Source organism: Ricinus communis, chromosome 9, assembly GCF_019578655.1.
Source record: "Ricinus communis isolate WT05 ecotype wild-type chromosome 9, ASM1957865v1, whole genome shotgun sequence".
NCBI classification, from domain to species: domain Eukaryota; kingdom Viridiplantae; phylum Streptophyta; class Magnoliopsida; order Malpighiales; family Euphorbiaceae; genus Ricinus; species Ricinus communis.
In genome coordinates this window covers 1647356-1672646 of record NC_063264.1, presented here as the reverse complement: position 1 = coordinate 1672646, position 25291 = coordinate 1647356, and the positions used below count along the sequence as shown (strand labels likewise).

At 33.6% G+C, this 25291-nt stretch overlaps 3 protein-coding genes and 2 long non-coding RNA genes across 14 annotated transcripts; 2 read left to right on the top strand and 3 right to left on the bottom strand.

Annotated features, from left to right (window-relative positions):
- The first annotated feature begins 1165 nt into the window (after positions 1–1165).
- Positions 1166–8498, top strand: LOC8278751 (Fanconi anemia group I protein homolog). Of its 2 annotated transcripts, none has more exons than XM_048379026.1 (13): positions 1166–2353; positions 2777–2858; positions 2968–3159; positions 4155–4219; positions 4295–4454; positions 4759–5001; positions 5089–5205; positions 5409–5597; positions 5683–5764; positions 5956–6851; positions 7347–7470; positions 7556–7746; positions 7870–8498. In XM_048379026.1, exons 1-13 carry the CDS (start codon positions 1335–1337, stop codon positions 8308–8310), a joined length of 3801 nt encoding a protein of 1266 aa, XP_048234983.1. In that variant the 5' UTR covers positions 1166–1334; the 3' UTR covers positions 8311–8498. The 2 variants fall into 2 exon arrangements, with proteins under 2 accessions (XP_048234983.1, XP_048234984.1); XM_048379027.1 differs by having other exon boundaries at positions 1167–2353; positions 6960–7470.
- LOC125371085 lies at positions 6088–9445 on the bottom strand. 2 transcript variants are annotated; one of them, XR_007217293.1, is made up of 3 exons: positions 9305–9445; positions 7937–9209; positions 6088–7274 (listed from the first exon to the last, which is right to left on the bottom strand). It is a non-coding gene; the product is annotated as an uncharacterized LOC125371085 (long non-coding RNA). The 2 variants fall into 2 exon arrangements; XR_007217294.1 differs by having other exon boundaries at positions 6088–9209.
- LOC8278752 (dynein light chain 2, cytoplasmic) lies at positions 9271–12255 on the top strand. Of its 3 annotated transcripts, none has more exons than XM_015717771.3 (4): positions 9271–9569; positions 9680–9785; positions 11765–11861; positions 12109–12255. In XM_015717771.3, the coding sequence occupies exons 1-3, from the start codon at positions 9399–9401 to the stop codon at positions 11845–11847; spliced, it is 360 nt and encodes a 119-aa protein (XP_015573257.1). In that variant the 5' UTR covers positions 9271–9398; the 3' UTR covers positions 11848–11861; positions 12109–12255. The 3 variants fall into 3 exon arrangements, with proteins under 3 accessions (XP_015573257.1, XP_015573256.1, XP_015573255.1); XM_015717770.3 differs by lacking the exon at positions 12109–12255 and adding an exon at positions 11928–12015 and having other exon boundaries at positions 9272–9569; XM_015717769.3 differs by lacking the exon at positions 12109–12255 and having other exon boundaries at positions 9272–9569; positions 11765–12015.
- A 2160-nt stretch (positions 12256–14415) lies between these two features.
- On the bottom strand, positions 14416–15639 carry LOC8278753 (FCS-Like Zinc finger 15). The gene is made up of 2 exons (XM_002516903.4): positions 15201–15639; positions 14416–14956 (listed from the first exon to the last, which is right to left on the bottom strand). The coding sequence occupies exons 1-2, from the start codon at positions 15452–15454 to the stop codon at positions 14752–14754; spliced, it is 459 nt and encodes a 152-aa protein (XP_002516949.1). The 5' UTR covers positions 15455–15639; the 3' UTR covers positions 14416–14751.
- A 4914-nt stretch (positions 15640–20553) lies between these two features.
- On the bottom strand, positions 20554–22346 carry LOC107261083. Of its 6 annotated transcripts, none has more exons than XR_003078814.2 (3): positions 21469–22346; positions 21311–21383; positions 20554–21229 (listed from the first exon to the last, which is right to left on the bottom strand). It is a non-coding gene; the product is annotated as an uncharacterized LOC107261083 (long non-coding RNA). The 6 variants fall into 6 exon arrangements; XR_003078812.2 differs by having other exon boundaries at positions 20554–21383; positions 21469–21666; positions 21795–22346; XR_003078811.2 differs by having other exon boundaries at positions 20554–21383; positions 21469–21666; positions 21799–22346.
- Positions 22347–25291: the final 2945 nt, after the last annotated feature.

Genomic DNA, 25291 nt, shown 5'->3' with positions numbered 1-25291 from the left:
TCCATTTTAAAGTTCACTCATTACTATGCTATCTCCTCCAACTTTATTTCATTTTTCGACAAATTGCCAAAAATCGATTTTGTTCCAATTTGGGCTTGGATCTGCAGCAGTACGCTTCGTTTATAACAAATCTCTAATTCCTTAATTCATTTTATTTTAAGTTACTAATAAAATTTAATATTTTAAAATATTAGTTTTAATACGTTCATTCTTTACTGATTACTTATACTATTTTCTCTTATTAAAATTTTGATAATATGATTATTATTTTAATTTAAGATACTAATTGGCATGTAAAACTAAAAGGATATATTAATTTCATTTAACAAAACTAGGAAGTCTTAAAATAATGAGCATTAACTTTTGTTAAGATTCATTATTTTCTATAAATAATATTTAGATGATAAATAATATTAATGAAAATTAGTATATGTTAGTTTTAGTGCTAGAAGGAATGAGAGATTTTTAGTGGACCATTATAAATCTCACACTCTTTTCTAGTTTTTTCACTCTATAGAAAATTAATTTCTCAAGAAACAAATAGGAGTTTCAAACTCAAGACCTTTACTTCTAAGAGCAAGAGCTCTTAGCAATCTAGCTAGGCTGAATTGACAAAGAACAAAAATTCATAAAAGTTTAAAAAGTTTTTATTAGACTATATATTGATTAGTTTAGTTAAACTGGTAATCAGACCTTTGATCTATTCAATTAGTAATTAATTTTTTAAAATACTAAACAAATAATAAATGATAAATAAATTGACAATTTACTTATTAAAAGGTGAAACAGTAAATAAACAACAAAATAAATCTGCTACCAACATCCATACATATATTTAATGGGTTATTATTATTATTATTTATGTTGCATTTGAGAATGATAATAATTTAGATAATGTCTATTTGAATGTTACTATTTTAGTAATGTTAAGAAATCTCCTTACTCAATATCATGCCTGCCTAATTAATAGTGTATAACTCACAAGACACTGTCCCATCAAAGGATAAAAATAGAAGTTTCTTGAAACTTTGTGTATTTAATTGATTTACATTTTGGAGTTCGCGATAGAATTGAAATATTGATGAAAGTTTATGACTCTTTTTGTCATTTGTATTTCTTTTCATCGGGATCATAATTGGTTTTATTCTTACCGAGACGGAACGACATCGTTTTCCGTTCACGCCAAAAATGTTATGTTCCCGCGTAAAAAGAATTCCAAACCTTAAAACTCCCTCCATCTATTTGTCAAAATGACAAAGATGCAAATGCACTCTTGTAGGACTTTAGCATACAAACATTCAAACTGCGACACCTGATCAGCGATCACCATCGCCATGGCCACCGCTACAACTGCCACTACTAGCGGCAGAGACCAAAATCTACCACCTCCACCACTCACTGACACAGAGATAATAAACCTAGCATATAAAAACCACCTCCATCCATATATTCTCTCTACATCATCAATTCCTACTCTCATCTCCTACCTCAAAACTCGCTCGCATTCTTCAGTCGCCCTCACCGATTACACACTCTCTCTCCTATCTCTCATTTCCCTCTCTCCACACAATCCTTCGCTCTCTTCCCTTCTATCATCTCTCCTTTCCACTTACACTAATCTTTTCCTTTCTCTCATAATCCCTCGCGATTCCAATTCCCTCAAAACAATCAATCTCTTTACCACTCTATTAACTTACATCCCGGTCAACGATCTGGATTCAATCGCTGACTCGATTTTGAATCATTTGTCCAGTTTAGTAACTTCTGAGGATACACAAATACTCGAAATTATTCCTGGTTGTTTAAGTTGTTTGTACAGTGAGAAAGGGAAGGATTCTGTTAATTTAATTTTGGATAAAATTATTGAAATTCAATGGTCAAAAGTATTGCTAATAAAAATGGTGTCACTTGGAAGGGAGTTTCTACAGTTTCTTGATAAAATGAGAGCAAGGGTGTTCTTGGAAAATGTTTTTAATGGAATGAAAGGAGTGGATTTACAAGACTTGCCTTCGCTTGCATATCAGTTATTGGTTTTGGCTTCGAAAGGGTTTAACAAGAGGGAGGTTATTGAAGGGATTCTTAGGTTCTTTGGCTCTGATTTGGGATCGAAAGGTAGTTCCATTGTTAGGCAAATAGAAGGAACTGTGCTGCTTCATGTTAATTTTGCTGTGAAGCAGGATCCTTCCTTAGGGCAAGAGGTTATAAGGCTTGTGAAATTGGGTTGTAGGGCTCTTAATCATTTTACTGTTTCTATTTTATTGTCTATTGCCAGGGTCAGGAGGTTTAAAGAAAACTCCATTGGGGTTTTGAAAACTGCAGTGCTTTCTGCTTACCGTGATTACAAGTTTTCTAGGTAACATTACTTGATTAGTGCGCTTTTTAATGTTTTGTTTAAGTATCACATGCTTAGGGGACTTACATATTAATCAAAATCTACTGGTTAGTGGTTTATTAAATGCTTACAATTAATTGGCTGTGGGGCATCTGCTGGTCAGAATAGCAAATGAATTGATTTGTGTTTGCAGGCTTTATTGTTAAGTTTGCATCAAGTGGTGGATTGCACCATGGATTTTTGATATCTCAGTATGTTAGAAAGAAATCTCAAGCAGTCAATTGTTTGATTGACTAAACTTCTATTAGAAATTGGTTGATTTATGTTCATAAACCTGATGCTATGCTATTTACTATGGTTTAGCAGTTCGAATTCAAAGCAAGCAATTTCCCTCCTATTCATCCAATAACATTCATTCTGTGTAACTTTTTCCGTATCTTTCAGCGATATAATGTGGTTAGCAGATGATTTGAAGGAAGAGTATCTGCAAAACGTACAAGTACTGGAGAAGGCTATATTAAGAGCTGTTAGTTTCTTTTGCCACCAATCCATCACTTGGCTTGTTTATCTTTTGGACGTTGCCTTTTAATATAAATTTGCTAATTTAAGCTTATTTTTAATTTTATTATCTTCAGGTTAATGAAAGCAACTGCGGAAGGGAGCACATTGTACCTACAGTTGTGCAGTTTAGCTTTGTCTTGCTAGAGTCATTGGAAGGCGGAAACCACAGAGACCTATGCAATTTTAATGGTCTTTTGGGTGTTGAAGCTCTTAGTGTTCAGATGCTAAAAACTTTGTTTGAGGTCCATGATATGGCAAGAAATGAGGTTTTTACCACTCCTTCACTAATAGATTACTAAATTTAAATTCTCTGCAGCTAAAAGTGAACAATTGGACACGGATTAAGCATGCTTGCCTTCACCTCTCTTTCTCTTCGTCTTCTAAAGTATGCATCTTCGAGCTCTGTACATGTTATGCTTTTACTGGGAACTATGTTTAAGCTAAAAGAGTAAACCATGTAACTGACATGGATTGCACAAGACGTAAATTGGCATCCTTTTGGACTTAGAAATTTTTTCATCTTGATTTAGCGCCAAAGCATTAGTAGTTTTTTGATTTCTCAGAGATTACATAAAGTAAGCTTCCTAAAGATCCCCAATGATCAATCTTAATATGAATTGCTAAAGATTCAATAAGTCCAATATTTATTCCTTTAAATGTGTCAATTGGGCAAATCCGCCCGTAGTGACTAGGGTGGATATCTCGTATCCAAAAACTTGCAGTTCTCGTCAATCCTTTAGAGCTCGAATAGTTCGATTTTCTTTCATAAACTATTTGAGTCAATGGATGAGTTCAATCCAAAATTTGGGATAATGGGTGTAATCCGAAGAAAGATTTATAAGTGGTCGTTGATGGAGTTGAAGTTACCTAAGTTTGAGGGTTGTCAATTTGTGCCTTGTTTAGTTTTTTCATAAGTCAATGTAGGGAACCACGGAGATTTATCTTGCACTAATATACATTTAAATGTAACATTGTGAAATATTAGCAGGCTCATTTATATTGACTGAGAGTCTAACAGAAACTTGCAGAGGAAATTATTAATCTGAACATATTTTATGCTTTTCTGTTAAGTTATTGGTTTCAAAACTCGCCATATTTCTTTGGATTCATTTGCATGTCATGACCCATGGGTTACATTTTCTTGGCTAGTTAAGATTTTTTTTGAAGTGCAAATCCCTTTTCTAGGAACCTCTTTTGCCAAATAGTTAGTCTTCCATGAATAGTGACATATAAAAATAATTAATTTTCCTACATGTCTCAGATTATTGAGCAGTGCAAATTTCGCATCCTTTCTGTGAGGCCAGAACAAAGCACGCCAATCATTAGGTAATTGCTTACCACTTAAATAATAAACTTTTGCTTGAGTTTGCGTGAACTGTGGCATTAATCTATTTTGTATAGGCTGCTTGCTTTTCTGGTTCGAAGCTGTCCTTACCCAATGTTGGAGCATGTTTCCCGTCTAAAGGAATTGTTGGATTATTTTACTTTTATGAATGGAAACGTTGCCTCCGATCTTGTTACCGCTCTGGTGCCCCTCATAAAGTTTAACCGTGATCTTCGGGTAAATACTCTCATAAGAAAAGAGCTACTTGACTTTTATCATGTGTTGCTGAGTAATAGAGAAAAATTATGATGTACTATTAGAAAATTCGCAATAACTATCTTTATTCTTTCCTGCAAGAACTCATTAGTAAAACTAGGGTAAAATATGAAATGTTTGTTAAAAGCAAGGAGTTCTAAATTTGCGTGCAAAAATGTGCACTTGTGTTTTTAATATGCAACAATCAGGCAACTAAGTCTTTGCTTTATATATCTAGTTACCATTTTCATTCAGTTTATTAAAGTATTAGCTTTTCATGATGTAGGATTACACCATTTTAGTTGTTCGTAAAGCCATGTTTAGGCAAGAAGATGCCGTTCGTCTTGCGGCAACAAATGCTATTGTTAGTGTTATATTGGCTGAAAAGCAATCTAACAGAGATGGCTTTTCTTTTCAAGACTCATCAAGCCAAGCTGGTTGCAGTCAGCCAGCTGAAATACCCAGCGGTCACGGTGGAGGTCTCTTCCGAGAATTGAGCGGTCTACTGCAGAGATGTCTTTATCAGAAGGTTCCATGTTTGTGTATCTCTTTACATGTGCTGTTCCTTTTCTTTTTTGAAGCGTGTATAAATGCAACATTTTGATCCCTGTCTTAGGCAAAAGTGAAGGAAGTCATGTATCATGGTCTTTTGAAGCTTGTCTTGGTGGATCCAGCAAGTGCGGCAGCTGTTTTTGATTTTCTCTGGCCTCACTTTCTTCGCTTTTTCAAGGAGGTAGTTGTTGACTATTTGATATTGAATTTTAAGTGGAATTCTAATATTGAGCTTTTTCTTTTTTGTAAAGTTTATAATCTCTTATGTTAAATTTGGCAAAGGAAAACTTATGGACTTCAACTTCAAATGCAATATTGTACCTGAATTAGTATGTGTAAGAGTAATTCAATTATGTGCTTGATATTATTTAATTTGATTAACAGGATAGTGATGTTCAACTTGGAATTAGTAGCTGCATAAAATCAGAGAGTGGCAAGGTTGTCATTGAAGAGCCTCTAGATTGTCTTCTATCTTGTGTTTCTTGGATCTTACTACTTCAACCACATGATAAAACTGATCATCCAGATTCTTCATGGGCATGTTTTGGTTTTTCCCTTTCTCAAGAGATTGAGGTATTATTATCTCTATTAATTAAAATACACTTCATTGACATGAATGATGAAGAGCTAATTCCATATTAATGTTCTGTTGCTGCAGGCAGGAAGAAGTCTATCTGGCGAGTCTTTCTCCAAGGCTTTCCTGAAGATACGGGATTTTCTAAAGAAGGGAAATTTGGAAGGTTTGACAGATTTTCTGTCCGCCAATATAGTTCCGTTGTTTTGAACCTTGTTGAGAACCAATAATTCAGTACTATACAATATAGTTGAACATTTCTTGGTTTTCTTTAGTGAAAACAGGAGAGAGAAAAACTGCTGTTTTTTTATATGAACTATCATGCTTATTAGTTTCCCTCTCTTCTTGTCAGATCAGATATTCCTAGTCCAACTTCAGATGAAGAACAAGGAAAATGCCATGCATTGCTTTTATCAGGGCTTATTGAAGTGGTATTGAATAGTATTGCTTCTGAGTTGGAGACAGCTACAGGTTTGAAGAGGATCAATCTCCAAAAGGAAATTCTCGAGATAGTTAATTTTCATTCAACACTGAAGAAGTATACATCTGCAAGGCAGAGCTGTGGTGTCAAAAGAGGGAGTCAGCAAGCTACTACTCTTGATGTGCCTGGTAATAGTTTTTTCAGCAATAACACAATGACTCAAGAACAGATTCCGTTTTTGGCAACTTCAAGTCTTTGTCAGCTAATGAAAACAACATTGGACCTGTGCAATAATGAATGGTTTAAAGGCTCCACAGCTTCCCAGAACCATAGCCAGTCATCTTCAAGTGGGACATTGAAATGCTTTAAGATTGTTCCTTTTGTCCTGAATAGTTCCCTTCATCATATAAGATCTTATGCCACTGGAAGAAAAGAAGATCCAATTAAGAATCTAATCTATGGGGAAATCAAATTAATGGCACCGCCTTTGCTGAAATTGATTTGCTTGCTCAATTCAGGGCCAAAGTTTGCAACAGACCATAAAAAAGAGATGAAGGGGAAGAATGATTTTGAAGACCGAAAGGAACATCTTCATTTAGCATTATTGTGCTTGAAGGAATTGATTGCAATTAGTTTGAAGAATTCAAACTCCTCTGGGTTGCTTGAAGATTTGTTGTCAGTCTCCACACTCGAGTATGAATTGGATGAAGAATTTGAAGAAGCTTCCAGGATTGATGATCACCAAATAAGAATCAAAGTGTTACTCATCGTCAAAATTCTGAGACCACTGTTTGCTGAGCTTCTTGCACAATCATCTTTTAATGAAATCGAGGTAAATGAAGTATCCCATGCCTCATTATGCATGTCTTTTTATAAGATACACACTTTGATGCTGAATTGGTTTAATTTACAAAGATTTAAGGTGACATTTTGTTCTCAGATTCTCTGTGATATAATGTTAATGGTTGGTGACAAATTACCCTCCAAATGGAGGAACTCTAGTGGATCCTGGGGTATTAACGTCTGCAAAAGCCATGGCATAAGAAATTCCAAAGTTGCTAGAAGTGTGGCTGCTCTAGCAATTTCTTTAAGTTCTCCTCCAGATGATTTGATTGTGGCCCATGACATGTCTAAGGAGCTACTGGATGTCACTGGATTTATTGGACCGGAGAGTAACAAGCCATTAGAAATATCTGAATCGTGCCCCATCATAAACCAGTCAACAAGCACTGCTATAAGTTCATGCATACTGAAACTGATTGAAGCCGTTATCAATGATATGGATTGGACCATCAAAAAATTAAAGACATTCTTTTTGATTGAACAGAGATACATTCATGTTAGTCAGAGTGGAGAACATGCTCCAGGATTGACCGTTGAGGATAATCTTTACTTGAGGGCTGAAGCAGTGGTGAAAGTATTATCTTTCTTTGTTTTGATGAACCTAAAGGGTAAGTAAGCAATTTGTACTAAAACTAATCTATCACATTTATTTCTCTATTTATGTAATTCATCCTTAAATACATACGTAAACAGACCCTCAAGCAGAGCATCTATTAAGATTGATTGCGAAGTTTTACAAGCATTTGGCTCAGATTTCAAGGCTTAGGATTGCTACTAAGGGATGCAAGCAACTTCTACCTACTCCAACTTTCCAGAGGCTTGTAGAAGTAACCTGCAAGAAGCTTACAGTTCCTCTTTATAAATTCGTTGCGGAGATTCAAAGGGTATTGTCCTTAATTTTATGACGAATTTCTTCTGTCTATCATCTCTTTGAACAGAAATGACACTGCATTATATGTTTATCTTTCAAAATCATTTTCATGGATTCTATTAGACGGGACTTGCAGGTACAACAAGAAAAGCCTAATACTAAGGGTATCATTAACAAGATTAAAAGGGAGAATAAATGCATACCTGAGCTGATCTTCCAAATAGAAGATTATGAGAAGTATCTCATCCGGCTCAGCAAGGCAAGTAAAGTCAATTTACTGAAGCATGCCAAGCGTAGCACTTCCAGGGATTTCAGAATATTAGATCCTCCCAACGACAAGGAAGAAGCTGATTTAAATCATGAACATAATAATGACGATGCAGTTGGTGCTAATGTGGATAGATCACATGAAGATTCCGAAGATAATGTATCAGACAAATTTTCCTCACGACGAAAAGACAGTCCTGAGATTGCAGAGGAATCTGAGTCCGAGGGCGAGGATGGATGTGGTTTGCCTAATGGCAAGAGAATGAGGAGGGATAGAGTTGTGCAAGACACTGATGATGATGAAGCATAATTGATGATTTTTCGAAGACCTCAATGTGTAAGAAATTGGTGCTGTTTACGTATCAATTACGCTTGTAAAATTAACAAGTTTTAGACTGATGTTTCACCATCTCACAAAACTAATCTCTTAAAATAGCTTTTAGGTTTCCCTGAAAATATTATTGTAAATTAATAACAAGTGGCTTTGCTTTTTTGGCAGCATCTGGTTCCCTATTCCTCTTGTCACAATTATTTTCGTAGTTTCACTTTCTTTGCATCTTTAATACACAGTCGGTCGGTGATGATTCATGATTAGTTTCCATCTTGAATATATATATACACATACGAAAAATCAATTAAAATTGGGTAGTTTATTAAATAAAAGACATCGTATAGAGTTTTTTTTTCTTTTGTTTTGGAAAAGTTTTATAAATTTGAGCCATTGCATGCATAAGAGTTAATGGTATAAAATTAGTGTAGATTAATTTTATATAATGTTCAAATAGATTTTTTATTTTATTTTATGTTATTTGTAAATAGATTGATTAACAACATTGAATTACCATTCCTGAATAAATTTAAAGTTTTCGGATAATAATACAAATAGTAATCTAATTTTCATGAATTTTTAATTTATTCAATTGCAATTATACAATATTAATTTTGATGATATATTGTTCACTTTTGTTACTATTGATGTTTATAGGTGTTTGAATAGGTATTAAACTAATTGGGAGTTTACATATATAAATTCTCTATTCCAATCACTTAAAAATACAAATCATCATCTAATTTTACATTTTTTATTTATTTATTTTAATTAGATCATTAATTTTATATTATTAAAATAGTACAATATCATTCGAAATTTACCATGTAAAAGTAATTTCGTGCCCATTCGAAATTTACCATCCACCCATGCCGGAGTCACTGGTTAAGTAAAAAAGAAAAGAAATCAATAAATAATAATCAAAGAAGAATAAATAATAAAAGGAAAGCCTTTTTCTGTTCTCTTATTTTCTCACTTTTTCAAGTGTTTTTCTTCTTCTTCTTCTCTTTTCCACTTTATACCAAGAACCCAAATCACTTCAGCTCAAAGGGAAAACCAAACAATAAGAAATGAGTACTGAAGAAGCAAAGAGAAGCATCATCGGAGGTCTAGTTACAAAACCCATATCTGATGATCCGAAAGTATCTCCGGCTACACCTCCTACTGCCAAGAAAATCATCATAAAAAACGCTGACATGAAAGTTGACATGCAGAAGGAGGCTGTTGATATTGCTATCGCTGTTAGCTCTCACTCTATTTTTCTTTTTCTTTTTCTTTTTCTTTTTTTTTTTTTTGTGTGCCTTTTTGGGTTAATGTTTGATTTGGTTTTCTTTTTCTCCCTTGATTTTAGGCATTTGAGAAGAACAATGTAGAGAAAGATGTAGCAGAGCATATAAAGAAGGAGTTTGATAGGAGGCATGGACCCACTTGGCATTGCATCGTTGGTCGTAATTTTGGTAACCTTCTTTAGTTTTCTTGGGTTTTCTGTTAATTTATATTTGATCAGATTTGATGTTTTTGGGTATTTTAAGTGATTTCTTTTATGATTATTGAAGTAAAGCTCAAGATTAGATGCTATAGCTGCAAATTTGGTTCAATGCTTGGTTATCCATATAAGCATCTGGTGTTGGTTTAATGGAAAGTGTGTGTGTGTGTGAGAGAGAAAGAGTGAAATTAAAACTTGTATCTCTTATGTCAAAATGAAGTTTAAAGGGTTCATGTAATAGGAGTGAATGGTAGTCTTTTTTTTTTCTTTTCTTTTTCTAGTGTTCATCTTTGAGACCACCAAGAGATGGAACATACTCAAAACTTATCTAACCTCGGGTCATTTTGGTGCCAGCATTATTGAATGCCCCCAAAATGTTAGATAAAATAGTTTACATCTCAAGAATGGACAAGTCCTATTGTTTTCTCTGGTGGCAGTCTACAAGTTCACAAATGTACCTTGTCTCTTTCAAATGCAACTGCTTCTATGACTGCTCAAAGTTGTCCTTCATTCTAGGAATCTATATCTAGCATTATGGACCAAAGTTCTTGCTCGAGAGACTAGCTTGTATATAACCAAAGAAACAGGGAAGCAACAAGACAATATGAGTTTTGCTAGGTGGTTAACTTATTTGAGGATGTGTTTAGCTATGTCTTAGTAACATATAGAGGAGGCTTCTTTTTTTATCTTGGTCTGAGTTTGAGTTCTTTCTGGCTAAGAATTACTATGCTATTAATTTCCAATTGTGAGGGAATTAGTATAGTTAGGCAATATAAAAGGTCAGTGACAAGGCTGTTTATTTGATTTCTGTAAGTTGTTAGACATGGTCAGAATGTCAGCTATTTAGTCCAGTTAGATACAAGTTATGGAACATGCACGAACCCAACCTCAAAACCTGCCCAATCTTGGCGGCACCTCAGGTGGCTGAGTGCCAACATCATTGAATGCTCCAAATACATTTTGTTGTGCTGATCGAAGTAATCCTGTCAATTGAGGAATTCAAGTTCATCATAATTGACCACGTTACTTGGTCGACGAATTAACTCAATTTTAAGTGTAAAGTAAAAACAAGATCTTTTAAGAGCCACCAGATCTTGCTTAGTAGCTTTGGGAGTGGGTTGGGGGCTTATTTATGGATCTTGGTTGTTTTCAAGGAACTAGGCAGTTTTTATGTACTTTCTGTTGCTTCTTAACTACTGAATGCTAACTCTCCTAGAATCCTTTTCAAGTAGGAGCTAATAGCTATTAGTTTCAGTTCTGATCAGAAACTTTACTTGGTTTCTGCTTTCTCTTTTTGAACGCCAAATAGTAATTCTTGCAGCATGATTTTGAAGCAGGGCTGGGCATTAAATGATAGAATTACTTATTTCTTATAACCAATATAAGTAGCCAAAGTAAATATTTGATCTTTACATGGATAAAGTAGGAATACTAGTTGCGGGCCTTGGTGGGTTGGTGATCATTCTTTTTATCTGCTCCAATATGATGTGCTAAATTTGCTCTGGTAATGGAGAATGGAGCGGGAAGGGTATTGTCAAGTCACCTTGTAGGCTAGTAGCCTCAGTTTATGCCAGGCTGTCACCAGAATGTTTCACCTTCTAGCTTTTACGTTTACACCTTCTAGAGTTTTGCATTAGCTTGTTCATTCAATGTTATATTTTCCTCGCAGTCCTCAATATGAACAGTTGAATATTTATTTCGCTGCTGCAGATCTGTTCTGACAGTTAATTAGGCAGTCTGGCTGCCCAAGATGTGGATAACTTTGATGTATTTTCTCTATGTTCTCCTGTCAGGCTTGAAGAAGTCACTTCCATTTAAGCTTCTTTTTGTCTTCTTTTGAGAAAGCTTAAAATATAAATTGTTTTCATATGCTATCCTCAGTTTGTTTTATTGCTTGAATCAAAGTTTCAGAGGTTTCTTTTCTTATTTCTTTCTTTCTGCTTTACACAGGCTCATATGTAACTCATGAGACAAACCACTTTGTTTATTTCTATTTGGACCAGAAAGCAGTGCTGCTATTCAAATCTGGTTGACCGCGATGGAGACTGTAAGTTCATAATTGTGATGCTATAGTTAGTTCTGTATGTATTAATCAAAATCCACTGGCTTGCAGAAAACTCTGGCCAGAGATTCTTGCGCCCAACGTGTATATCAAATTTCACTTTTAAACGATGGATATGAATTTGTGGTCTTTGGTTCAATTATTTGCTTTACTGGTGTTAATTCTTGCTGTTAAAATATTCTGTATTAGATTAGCTGCATAGTGTTTTCACTCTTCTTGTTCCTGTAAGCAGAAAATGGGTGCGAGGAGCATAAATGCTTTTGCATAATCTGTTCCGCCATGTGGAAAAACATTTCGTTTCGTTGAGTGAAATAATGTTATGGCTGTTGAACATATAAATCAATCCGCATGTAGCAAGTCTGCCTGAGTTAGCTTTCTACGCTTTTGGGTTTTCTTTTCTTTCTTTCTCATTTGGTATCTTTTTCCTGCGACTGCTTTTCAGAATTAAACTATTCTCTTCTTCTTTTTGTTTAAAAGGAGAAAAATAATAATTCTCTGGTAAAGAAAGAAGGGCAGAGCCCAAAGAAACTACAGGCTACGCAACAGGGTCTCTAATCCTGCTAATGCCAATCCAACAGCATCTCCATTCAGAAAAAACTAAGAACTCCTTGACGAGGAGGAGAAGCAAAAACCATGAAAACCTGGACTGGTTGAGGATTCGAAATTGGTAATTGAAATGGAATCCAACTTTAATTGATAACGAAAGCATTGATGGAAGAGGGATTATGAAAGCCCGTGATTTGCTCAGTAACCATCATGCAATCTGTGCATAGCTTACACTAAACTTAACTTACCAAAATTTTGGATGTTAAGATCGTACGATAATATTAGCGCCAGAGAGATTTTTTATCCGTCGGTGAATTTAATAATAAAATCTAAGCAAACAAAAAAAATCAAATTCGTCGGAAATGAATCTTTCGCCCTAAAACCATCAAATTAATGATGTTGTGGGGTTAGGGATATATATATTAATAAAATTGTACATTTACAGTCTCACTGTCCCTTTCCAGGGGAAGATTTGAAGATGGTGCCACCAAATAAAGACAAAGTAAGTGGCAAACCCTATTTATTCCAAATTACTACATTCGCCCTTACTTTGCCATTCTGCCCTTTCTAGCCTTCCTAATCTTCATCTTCCTGCATGGTCACACTGGCATTTTATATGATTCTTTCCCGATTTTATATTTTTACCTCATATTTTACTCCATTAGTCTTTAGCATCCCGGAACTTTTATTTTCCTCTATTATGCCCTTTAACTTCTATTTTTAACATTCAACACCCTTCTTTCTTTTTTTTTTTATCCCACATGAGATCAACAACAAAAAAAAAAGATCAATAATAAAATCGAAATAAGATGAAAAAGACCATTAAGGTTGTTTAAAATGGAACCAGATTAGAAAATCTTGAAAAAAGAATTTATACATAAAGAAAAGAAACAAAAGTAAAGTTTAAAAAGAAAGTTAAAATTGGAAGAGTTTTAGGGGCAATTTTGATAGAGTTAAGAGGTAAAAACTATATATTTGGATCGAGATTCTATGTTTTCTTTTTCTTTTATATGTTTTTTTCCACCCCGATTCTAAACTATATATTATGGGTGACTTTTTCTTTATATGAACATATTATCTCTTTGCTTTTTTCTAAATTATACCCTTTGTAAATTATTAGTTTCAACCACGTTTTAGCTTTCTTTATATTTTACTGTGCAATTCATGTCTCACCTAACTTAATTAATTACTAAATTAAATCAAATCCACAATCACTGACTTTTAATTTAGAGTATACATAATTTGAAATGAGTCTCAGAATTTAAATTCGATCCATATGTATAAAATAATTAATATATTTTTTATTTAAATATAAGATCTTCAAAGTAGGTGTCACTATTGTGACAGTGGGATGTGATACACTAAAGTAACTTTCTAACGTATAATATATATATATGTGTCATTCAATTCAATATTTATGTATCTGCCTGCCTCCATATCCATAGGCTGAGCTTTAAAACAATGAGCGCCCATGAAATTTAATGCGGGTTTTAAGGGACCAAACTTGCTCTACTCATTCGACCCAGCCACTAGTTTTCCTAATATAGATTAAATAAGTTAATTATTTCTATAGCTGATATAATTATCATTACTAAACTATATTTATTATAAATCTTAAGTGTCAATCATTCATATTAACTTTATTCAACTTATATGTAGAGCATTTTTTTACCATTCATTATTCAATTGAGAATTAAATAGAAACAAATGAAAAGGATGATAACTCTCAATGGACCTCTAAATTCATTTTATTTGAATATATAGAAGTTCAAAAAATATGCAGCATTTTTATTTTTTTGGAATGTATAAAAACATTAGAAATTTCCAGAAATTGTTTTTCAAAAGTATTATTTCCACAACCAACGCTAAAATGCTCTTTATCTAGCACAAGAATCCAACATTTAAGCATACCTTTTTGTCATCTTGCATGCTTCACACAAGTGAACAAACAAACACACTATTGTTATTGTTTGTTCCAAGAAAACATGATAACTCTCATGAACCCTTAAGATTTAACTTAACAAAATGTTTGAAAAACAAGACAAGAACACATTAGTAATAATCATAATCAATGAACTAGATTAAAGCTAAACTAATCCTCCTAATTAACTAAAGCCACAATGCAAAAACAATGGGCACCCATATAGGTATAGATACGCGGGCTAAGATTTTAAATGCCCTATTGGCTTCATACCAGGTAGCAAAACCGATTGACAAAGACAGATACGAACGTCATTACAAAAAAGACACAAGGGTAAAAACTGAAACAAAATTATTAAAGAAAAAAGATAACTCATGTTTTTCAGTTCCTGCTCTCTCTCCCTCTCTCTCAATATGCAAAACCACCCGCTCTGTTTCTGGTGCTTTTGCTGTGACGAGAAGCCGAAGTTGAAGAAGAAGGAGGAGCAGTAGCAGCAGACGTAGAGGTTGGTTTCATGGCAGCAAATGAACAATTTTCTTTCCTTAAAGTCTCTTCCTCGTCCGTAAATATCTGTCTACACCTGCACTCCACGCTACAAAAAGCTCTGTCTCCCCTACAAACAAAGAAATGAACGAACAACAAAAATCAAGCTTTGTGCATGAAATAAAAGCATAAAACCATTAAAGAAGACCACACGAGAACACTAAAAAACAAGTAAAGATCGCAACTTTATAGATTAACAGGTGAGAATGAAGTGTTAATTGAGGTAATATGAAAAAATAAGATCTGAGTATATCCTTTTGGAGAGAAGAAAAAAAGAACAGAGAGAAAGAAACAGTCTTTTTTTACAGACTTACTTGTACATGTAGATGTCTTTGCCAGGCAAGAGTTTCTGTCCACAAAGAAAACAATGTTCCAAAAAAGTTGGGGGTTTAAAAGATGAAAGGGAAGACAAAGAAGTTGAAGAAGGTAAAGGAGAAGGCAATTTATTGATCATCATCATATTCAAAGTAGCTTTGTTGATAACCTGTGGAGTTTTCTTCTTATTATTATTAGCAAAACCAACCTGCTGCTTCTGCTGTGCTTCCAAAAGTATACTTAAACCCACCATGTCTATCTCATTATTATAAAAACCCTTGCTATTATATTAATACGCCCTTTACTGTATCTCCCTAAAAAGTAGACAGGAGTATTGGCTCCACCGCTGTGGTGGTGTTGATAGCGGCGATGGAGACGGAGGCGGTGGTGGTGATTTTTTTTTCTTTTTTTTTTTTTTTTGCTTTTGGAATGTAGGTGAAGGAGACGAACAAATAATAAATAGAAATTTTGAAGCGGAAATAAATAGAAGAGAAGGGTAGAAAGGGAATTGGCCAAGGAGATCAGTAGTCAGGACGATTAGCGTAGCGAACGATTTGACTTCTAGTGCTTGATAACTGCCACGTACCCCTATTTCAGTTTCCATTTTATTTTATTTTCATTTTTTCTTAAAAACTCCTTTTTCTTTCTTTTATTGTTTCTTGTTTTGTTTTCTTCTTCTCTTTCCTATTGTACGTTACTACTGTTTCAGTTTTTACTTTGTATAATCGCAGTACAGGGCGAGTCACCTACACGTTTCTTCGGTTTCGAGCCAATTCTCAGCAACAAATTTGCCAAATGTCACCCTTTGGGTATCACTTTCTTGTGGGTAAACATGTTCTTGCCAGGAATTGGATGGACGTGAATTCAGCATATAATTGGAGACTAATTTACACTGTCACAAGATCAATAATATGCGTTCTTTGCATATAAAACTGCATTATTTATAAATTTGATTTATATATGCCATTGGAGATATATAGCATAGAAAGAGAAGTGATTAATAAGAGACAAACATAATAATTATACATTACTTAAGTGCTCTCTCCCTATTGAATATATGTATTAGTGAGGGATAATACTTTTTTTTTTAACTCTAAAAATGATATTGTCTTTTATTAAATGAAGGTCGGGATCAAGAGAGGAAAGTTCTTGTCCCACTCCCTTTGATTTTTATTCTTTTAATAATCTTTTTAGTAGATATAGTTCAATAGTTATATACCCAATATCATGCTAATAGTGATTATTAAAAAGAAAACCAATATCCAGCTTCTTTCACTTGGTTCAATTTTACACTCAATATTAAGTTATAAGGATAATTATCTTACTTAAAGCACACTCTCTGATATTGACCATAGCTAGCCAGCGATGTGCACGTAGAGATGAACCAATCTAAATATTTATTATTAAATGAATGATATCAATAAACAAGGCTACGTTAGTTTTCACTGCTCCATCAAATGCATACTTCAATAATGGAGAGGGCCTCTGAAATTTACACATCTTCTTCCCAATCCTTTGAACTGACCTATCAAAAGCTAACACAATTTTCCATTCCTCACTTTGACTATATATATGCAGCATGCAAGAAAATATTTCTAGACACAAAACGACACACGAAGCTTTTGTTTTCATATCATTTTCATGCTTATCAAGAAAGTGATAATTTTATCAGCCCACCTTTCTCCATTATATAAGAGCTACACGCATGCTTCAGTCTTGAAAAAAATATATGAGAATATTCTGTATTTAAACGTTAAATATACTTTAATTATCTGATATTAATGTTGGATTTGCAAGAAACAAATGTCTGTAATGTGTTTCGTATATTGTAAATATTGAAATCCCACCCTTTAATTTCTCGAGGATTGGGGAGAAATGGTTGTTCTTGAAGATTTCCTTTTGACGATGAGGAGGTGCAAGTTTTTGAAAATTCTTACTGATGATTTTGCACTGCCCCAGTTACATAGCATGAGAAACAAGACTGAGTAAACGAATAGCATAAAAATGCAGTCACTGCTTATGAAAGAATAAATAAATAAGAAAGGCCCTACTTATAAGAAAAGAAATCGAAATCTAGGAACATTAAATAACTGTATGAGGCTTCTAATGAAAATGAAGGGATAATATATTTTAGTGCAACTGAGACATGCATGAATCATTTGAAACACTGGAAAAAGAAAACTCTTTTATCTATTAAATTATCTTGTCTCCATTTTTAATTTAATCGGATAAATCCCACTTAGAAACCCTTTTCTCTTTTATTCACATTAGTGCTCGCATCCAACTCCTATCAAATCAAATTCAATATATTTATCAACTTTATTTATTTTATTTATTGCCATCTCTTATTTATTTATTTATTTATTTATTATTATTATTATGATACAACTATCACCAGCACTGTAAGTAGTACATGGAACCTCGGTAATAAATCATACTGTCTTTAGTTTCTAAGTGAAAAATTTCCCAAGAACAGAGAAAAGGGCAACAAATAAAACAACAATAAAAACAAGGGAATCGTAGATATTCTTCTCCAGAGTGGGCAGCAGTGACAGGTGTTTGATAAATGGAGCAAGTATCTTCCATTATACATAAACGAGCAACTTAGCCCCCGAAAGATTGAAAAAAGAAAGAAAAAAGTCTGCAAAACAATAAAAAGAGAAAAGAAAAAAAGAAAGAGAGATTGTTATGGAAGGTTTTTAAATGCGTGAAAAAGAGAGAGAAGGAGAAAGTCTACTCATTAAATAAACAACAAATCCAACTCTGCCGGTACAAACTGGAAACAGTAATACGTGTCCCATGGCTAACACCTCTTCGCTCTCACTCTCCTTTAATAATTCCCAATTCTATTATTTATCCCACTGTATGAATCCATCTTTTCCAAATAAAGCCGGCGCTTCTCTGTCGGGGGTTTTCTGGGAAATTTTAACGTTGGAATCAAATCAATCCATCGCCCGGATTATAGAAAAATAATATTATTTTATATTATATATATATATTTTTTTATTGTTAGATTATTCGAATACCTCTTATCTTATCCAACTCAGGTCCACTTTTCTAACTCTTGATTTTTCCACTTGTTGCCCACTTCTTCCTAATTGTTCATTTCTTCATTGATTGCATCTTTTCATTTTCTTTAACCTAACCTGTTCTTACTTTCATTTACCTAATGGAGAATCCCAACTCCCACCCATAAGTCAAATGCTATTGCTAATAATTAACTTTATTAGTACTCAACTTACTGATATTGTTCATTGTTGTTCAGATCAGTATTTCCTTTAAAGAAAAAAAAATGTTCTGATTGCGGATCACGAATCTGTAAAATCTGCATCAGTGGTGGCTGGATATTTGTTCTAAGAAATTTGAATGGTGCTTGACAATAGCAGGAATTGTGGAGAGTGATTTGAAACTGAGTTGGAAGTTGAGGGGTCAAAATTGCTACTTAAGCTGGTCTTGTGAGGGTTAAGGAAAAGTCCAAAGGATAGCTTCCACGTTGATCAAAATAAGACTTGAGAATAATGCCATGAACCTCTTCAAGGCGGGGTCCATGACCAGTTGTAGTGGGTCCTCTACAACGCAGTTGGCCCTACTTTATATCTCTGTCGTGGGTCCCAGCTCCATTTGCCATTTTGGTGGAGGGATTGAATCATGACAAGGTGTTGGGCCACGTGGCTTATGATGAGAATGATTCAGAGTGTGGGGAGTTGCTTTTCGGCAAGCAATAGAAAACTAAGGCCCAACTTGAAGTTGACATGACACTACGCCACTTATTGTAAACATGACACAGTGTGTTTAAGTGTACTCTAAAACTGCTTAATTATTTCCAGATTTCATACTAATCGAAACTCTTACTCAAATCCCAATGCAATAAATTAATACCTAATCGAATTCTCTTTTCAATCTATTATTCGCAGTTAAGATATTTCATAACCAACAGCTATAATTTAACCAAGTCTTTAGACTCGAAATGGGAAATTATAACAATTTTACCCATTGATTTTGAAATAGACAGTTTTGAATAAAGTTCCTAAAAGTAAAATTAAAACAAGATATTTTCTTTATTGACTAGAATTATACCAAAATTGAAATTGAAATTGTTCTACACCAATTCGAATTCAATTTCAAATTATCCTTGAAGCCATTTAACAGTTTAGATTTATTCAGGGTTAAGTTAGTTAATCACAATTCCCCTACAAAAATATTATCTTATAATGAATATTTTATTCTAACAATAAGTAAAAAAAAGAAAAGGAAAATGTAACCCAGCAAAAGAAGGAACAAGAAAGTCATTGTATGATGGCAACATAGCATGATTTTTGTCTAAGATACTTGCGTTGGAACTAAAAAGAGAGATTTGAGAAGGGATATATGGGATTTTGGGAACTTTTGAACACTGGTGATGGAGATGCTTTGCTAAAAAGGAGAGAGGGGGGAAGGGAAAAAATAAAAGAAAAAATAATTAAAAAAAAAAAAGTAAAATGGAATATAATTTAATTGTTGAGCATGTAAATGGGTATAGATTCTATGCACCAAGCATTGATCCGCTGAGAATTTTAATGATAATTCTCTCTTTGAATTCCTTTTATTTATCAGCAATGGCATTAGCTAATCTAGGAATATGCATTGTCCAAATATTCTTTCTGTTCCAGTAGACAAGTGCTTGTTTTGACGAAGGAGGCCTCTCTTCCTTTTCAGAGACATTGTTTTTAATGATGTAAGATTTTGTCTGTATTGAAATCTATTTATACATCTTTTTTAAAAAGGAAAAAATATATAAAAATATATTCGTATATTAATTTAATTTCATAAAATAACTAATTTCTTAATAAACAATTACCAAATAATAATTTTATTATATAAATTTAAAATATAATGACTCACATGTATTATAAAGGGTGTATTTTTTGTCACTAATAATTTATGAATATCCCTTTTCAGAAAAAGAAAAAGGGTCTTCAAGATTTATCTCTTCCCGTTGTCGTCCTGCTGCTATCATTTGCTCTTGCAATAATATATTGCGAAAAAGATATATTTCTCGCAAAAATTGATTAATTAACCAAATCTAATCCTTTTTTTTAATAAAAAATCTAACCCTCTAATACAAAATTAGTAATGTAGTATTTGCCATTAATTGAGCCAATTTTTAAAGTTAAAGGTTTCCACTGTTGACACGACGGCTCAAAAGAGTCCAACTTAATTGAGATTGGAGCTGGACTAAAGAACCTGTTGGTTCAGATTCAAGCCCACTTAGAAATTAGGTGAATAAGTTTTTCTTTTTTCTTTTTTTAATTAGTATTATAATAATTGAGTTTGTTTTAATTATTTTTTTAAAGGCAGAATTAACATTGGAAATTCACTATAAAAATTATCTGCCTTTGCTACAGCGGCAGAATCTTTTTCATAGACAGCCCTTCTTAAATGCAGAAACCTACAATAGTTTACTTACATATTACCGGCGGCGAAGCCATAATGCCAAATTGAGAGGGACAAAATGTTAATATTTGTATTGGCTTGGAATATAAATGAGAATTAAAACTTAAAAATTAAAAGGAGCAATGCATATTTTTCGTAGACAGCCCTGCATGCATGCAAACAGGAATGGGGCTGGTGTGCGCGTCGAAAGATTAATTGGTTGGAGCCATCCGCCTGAATGTTAGGTGAGGCTTAATACTAATGGCTCTGTGAAGTTTTGTAATAGTCGGGCTGGGGCTGGAGCCATTATCAGATCTCACTTTGGAGCTTGGGAGGCTGGCTTTGCTGTCAACATTGGTATATGCAGTGTTCTTGCTGCTGAGACTTGGGGAGTTCTTCATGGATTATATCTTGCATGGCATAAGAGTTTCAGAGCTATTTTCCTTGAAGTGGACAACCAAAGTTTAGCCTTTTCCTCGAGATCTTCAAGATGCTTGATTTGCAATGGCTGTCACTCCTTTGATTGTCCCCCTGATGGTGTTCGGCTTCATTAATGCAGGATAATATTGATGTTAGGACAGATCGAATTTGCTGTCAACATTGGTACACTCTCCTTCTTGAGTTAAAAAAAGAAACAAAGAAATCAGATTTGTGCCTGAAATGTACGTGCATGGATTTATGCATAGTCGGTAAAGACCTTAACGTATCACAAGCAGCCATCATAATAATGCTAAATAATTAACCTTATGCTGCAGAAGCCAAAATGCTACCTGCAATATGGAAAAAATAACCAGGTGATTGGAAAACAAGCCTTGATGATTCAGATAGAGGGAGAGTGTGTAATATCAGCCGAACCTTAGGAAGATTGGTGGACTTCTCAACCCTGTCGGCACCAATATGTGGTTTCTTCTGTTTTCAAATTTGCTCTCATCAGGTCAAACTCACCAATTTCATCATGAAACTCCGCTACTCTATCTTTATTTATTAGAATACTAAACTACGCATAATTCTAGAGTTTGCCATTAATGGGATATGTCACAGCAGCAATGGATTCTGTAATGGGAAGAGTTGAAAGAAAGATTGCAATAAGCACTCATTAGGATGACTCAAGAAACAAGATCTTAAAATTGACCTCAAATTGTTAATGCAGGATACATATGCCGACTGGCAAACCAACATACCTACCTTCCTCCGTCGTTCTTTGTCTAAAACCTGATGCACCAATTTCGTTCTTCTTCTCATAACCTAAAAGACAAACAGAGAGCATTTGGAAGCATGAAAGCACAGTGGTGTGGTGGCATGTCTCGAACACACAGGAAAACACAGCATTTCAATCTTTAGGACAAGAATAATTTAAATAGCACATCGCAAACAGAACAGACATAATTGCAAAATACCCCAGTAATCAGAAAGCATGTTAAATACCCTAGTTAATTCATCAAACACTGAATGAGGTTGAACATGTAAGAAATTAAATTGCTTGTTTTGTTTCTCTTACAGCACATCAATCGACTTAATCGAACTCAGCTGCTTTACATCTAAACATAATTTATATTCGAATCCAAAATCGATCAATAATTTTGAGGTTTTGAATAAAAAAAAAGACTGTTTATGAAGGTCTGCATTTCAGTTATAAGTTCTTAAGACCTGAATCGGAGCTAACGGTTTCGAAACTGTCACTCTGAGTTCCGGTTATAAATTTTTAACTTTTCTAGAGAGCTTCTGTATGCATAAAGGCATCAGACTACTGCAAACAATATTAAATTAAACCACTAAACATTTTCTTTTTGAAAGAAGACGGACGCATTAGCAACTATTAAACATTTTCTTTTTGCAATATTAAATTTGCGAATGAATGACGTATATGCCCATTGATTTTTGTTAGGAGGAAACCAATATCATTGTCATCTCAATAGCAACTAGCATATATGGACATCATTATCTAGGTGTAATCTTTCGCCACTCACCCAAATCTAAAAGTAAAAAGCAAAATGCAATCTATGTGTCACTTTATGTATTACTGATGTGTCACTTTTTTAATTAAATATATAAATGCCATATATATTTACATTTTAATCTCTTTGTACCCTTTTTCCGGATTGCATGCACATATATAATTATCTGCCTCTTAATTTTGCAATCACTCAATACCACTAGAGAGGCACAGAGGATAGGTTGAGGTGGCCAAAATCAAACCCAAAAATAAAAATAAAACAAGCTTTAGACTTGCAATATCCAACTTGCCGACCCATATAGCATATGCTATATATGAACTAACTATAGGCAAAATGTTTCACATGCAATGCCTTACGTAAGTGTCATTATTGAAATAAATTCACTTATATATATTTAAAACTTTATATAATTTTTGGACTTTAGCACACACACATATATGAGTGGTGTGTTGATTTTCATTATCTTTTACCTAATCAAAATCAGTACTTTTCGGGGACCAATTACACATGAATCTTCTTGCCATTGGTTCTTTTGTTAAGTGCTATTGTTCAGTGCTGTCACTCTTTAATATATTATGTCTCTTTTAACTCATACAAGGTTTATGAAATAAGACGTAAGTTTCAATTAGAGATATGTTTCTTTCCTGCATTAATCCTTTTGTACTTTTCCTTCTAAGTGATGTCATGATCGTATTTATACGTTTCTTTGCCACACCTGCGCTTGTCGAATTCACATTGATCTACTGCACATATTCCTCATTGCAATTTGCTGCCACTTCCCCAAGATTTTTAACCAATTACTAACCTTTTTCTTCTTTGTGAATTAAGTGTTCATCCCTCTCTATTGCTTCTTTACAGGAGGATCTCTCATGTTTTGATAAGCATGAGAAATCATATTTTATATGATCTCAACTGCTATTTTCTTAAAAATAAATGGCAGAAAATACTCTTATTTAATGATTAGTAATTCATTATTCAATCATATTAAAGTAAATTTTGATTAAATCTCAATCTTTAAATTTATGAAGTGAGATCATATATCTAATGAGATATGATGTTTTTCGATATTTTAATTTTTAGATGAAGTGAATTAGTCAAAAGTAAGTCTATTTTCTTTAGATGTACTACTTTTTTTTTAAATGGGGTTTCTATTCTCAGAAATAGAAATTAATTAAAAACCGAGTGAAAATTTATTATTTTCATATTATATCTCTACATCAGTGCTATGCGTTTACGACACAATAACTTAAATTATCGTTTAATATGATAATGCCTATCACCACCACGAATCTGTAAATAAAGTCCATAATCTAATTTGATTTGGTGATTGGGAGTCTCATTCTAATTTAATGCCTACCCAAGCTAATTTAATGCCTACCCAAGTTTTTTGAGTCAGATCTCTATTTATTTTGGGATGCTATATAGGCTTTAAGAATATGGAGAAAGCTATAATGTCCAATATGTGTGAATTCTCTTTCAATACAATTGCAGTCCTCCTCGTAAGCATCTACAGGTAGTTTTTCTATTTTGTGGTCTGATTTCAAGGTTAATTACCTATCAAAGGATTGAATTAATGGATTTTCTTGTCTAGATATTTCTGCTAGGTCCTTCACATCATAATCCAATAACGAAAGGATTCAAGTTAATTATCTTCTTTATTTTCATGAATAGACGTAAAGACACAAACAATAGAGAGTGAAATCTATCCATTTAATTTCAATGGTGGTGTTGCAGATATTATCTACAGTGCTCTAAAATCATGAGTTTATAAGTAAATAATATGAGACTTTTTTATTTTAATTTTTATGGATTGGAATAAGAGGAAAAATTATGATGTAAGTAAATAAAATAGTGGTCGCTCTCGAGTGTCATGTACAATATGTCATCATCATGCAAGGAGTAATCAGATATGGAAAATTTGGTGGTCCAATTGCCACAACGGAGGAAACACCTTCACGTTATCTCTTTGATGTGATAGTGTTTTTATTCCTCATTCCTTAGCAAGCATATACAGTAATTGCTAGGCCTCCGAAATGTGAGCATGCTTCGATAACTACATTTTCACTATCTATTCTTCTGTTCATCCTCATCCTCCAATCCTTACTCACAATATTTTCTTTCTTTCTTTCTTTCTTTCTTTCTCATATTATATACTTACACAAATATATATGCAATCAAGTGTGTATGTTGACATCAAAGAGCACCAAAGAATCTCAGAATAGAAATAATAATTAAATAATTTTTAATTAAATAAGTTGTTGTTTGGTTTAATCCAACATAACCCCCTATTCCAACTATTTGTCAAAAGTCAAAGTAATTATTCTTGTTTCTTTTGTCAAGAGGTAATCATCATGCTTTCAATTTTCATTTTATAAATCTTTGCCCATAGCTAGCCATGACCCTTAATAGTTTATCCTACTATTTAACTTTTTTTTTTTGGTTGTTGTGGGCAATCCTATTTTTCTTATAGTTAGCTGTTTATAAAGTGTAAAACGGTCGACTTGATCAGTTAAGGTCCAAGAGTAAATTCAGAAGAAATTATATATGATTGTAAGCCCAAAGAAAACGTGCCAGCTTCAATAATATTGCAGAAAAACACAAGAAATAAAAAGGTGACTGATGGGGTAAGGGGAGCAAGAACTGTAATCCTTGTTTGATTTTGGACCACCAAGTTTCGTTCTTCTGCTGCTGCAACAAATGCTACACTATTTCAGCACAGTTTT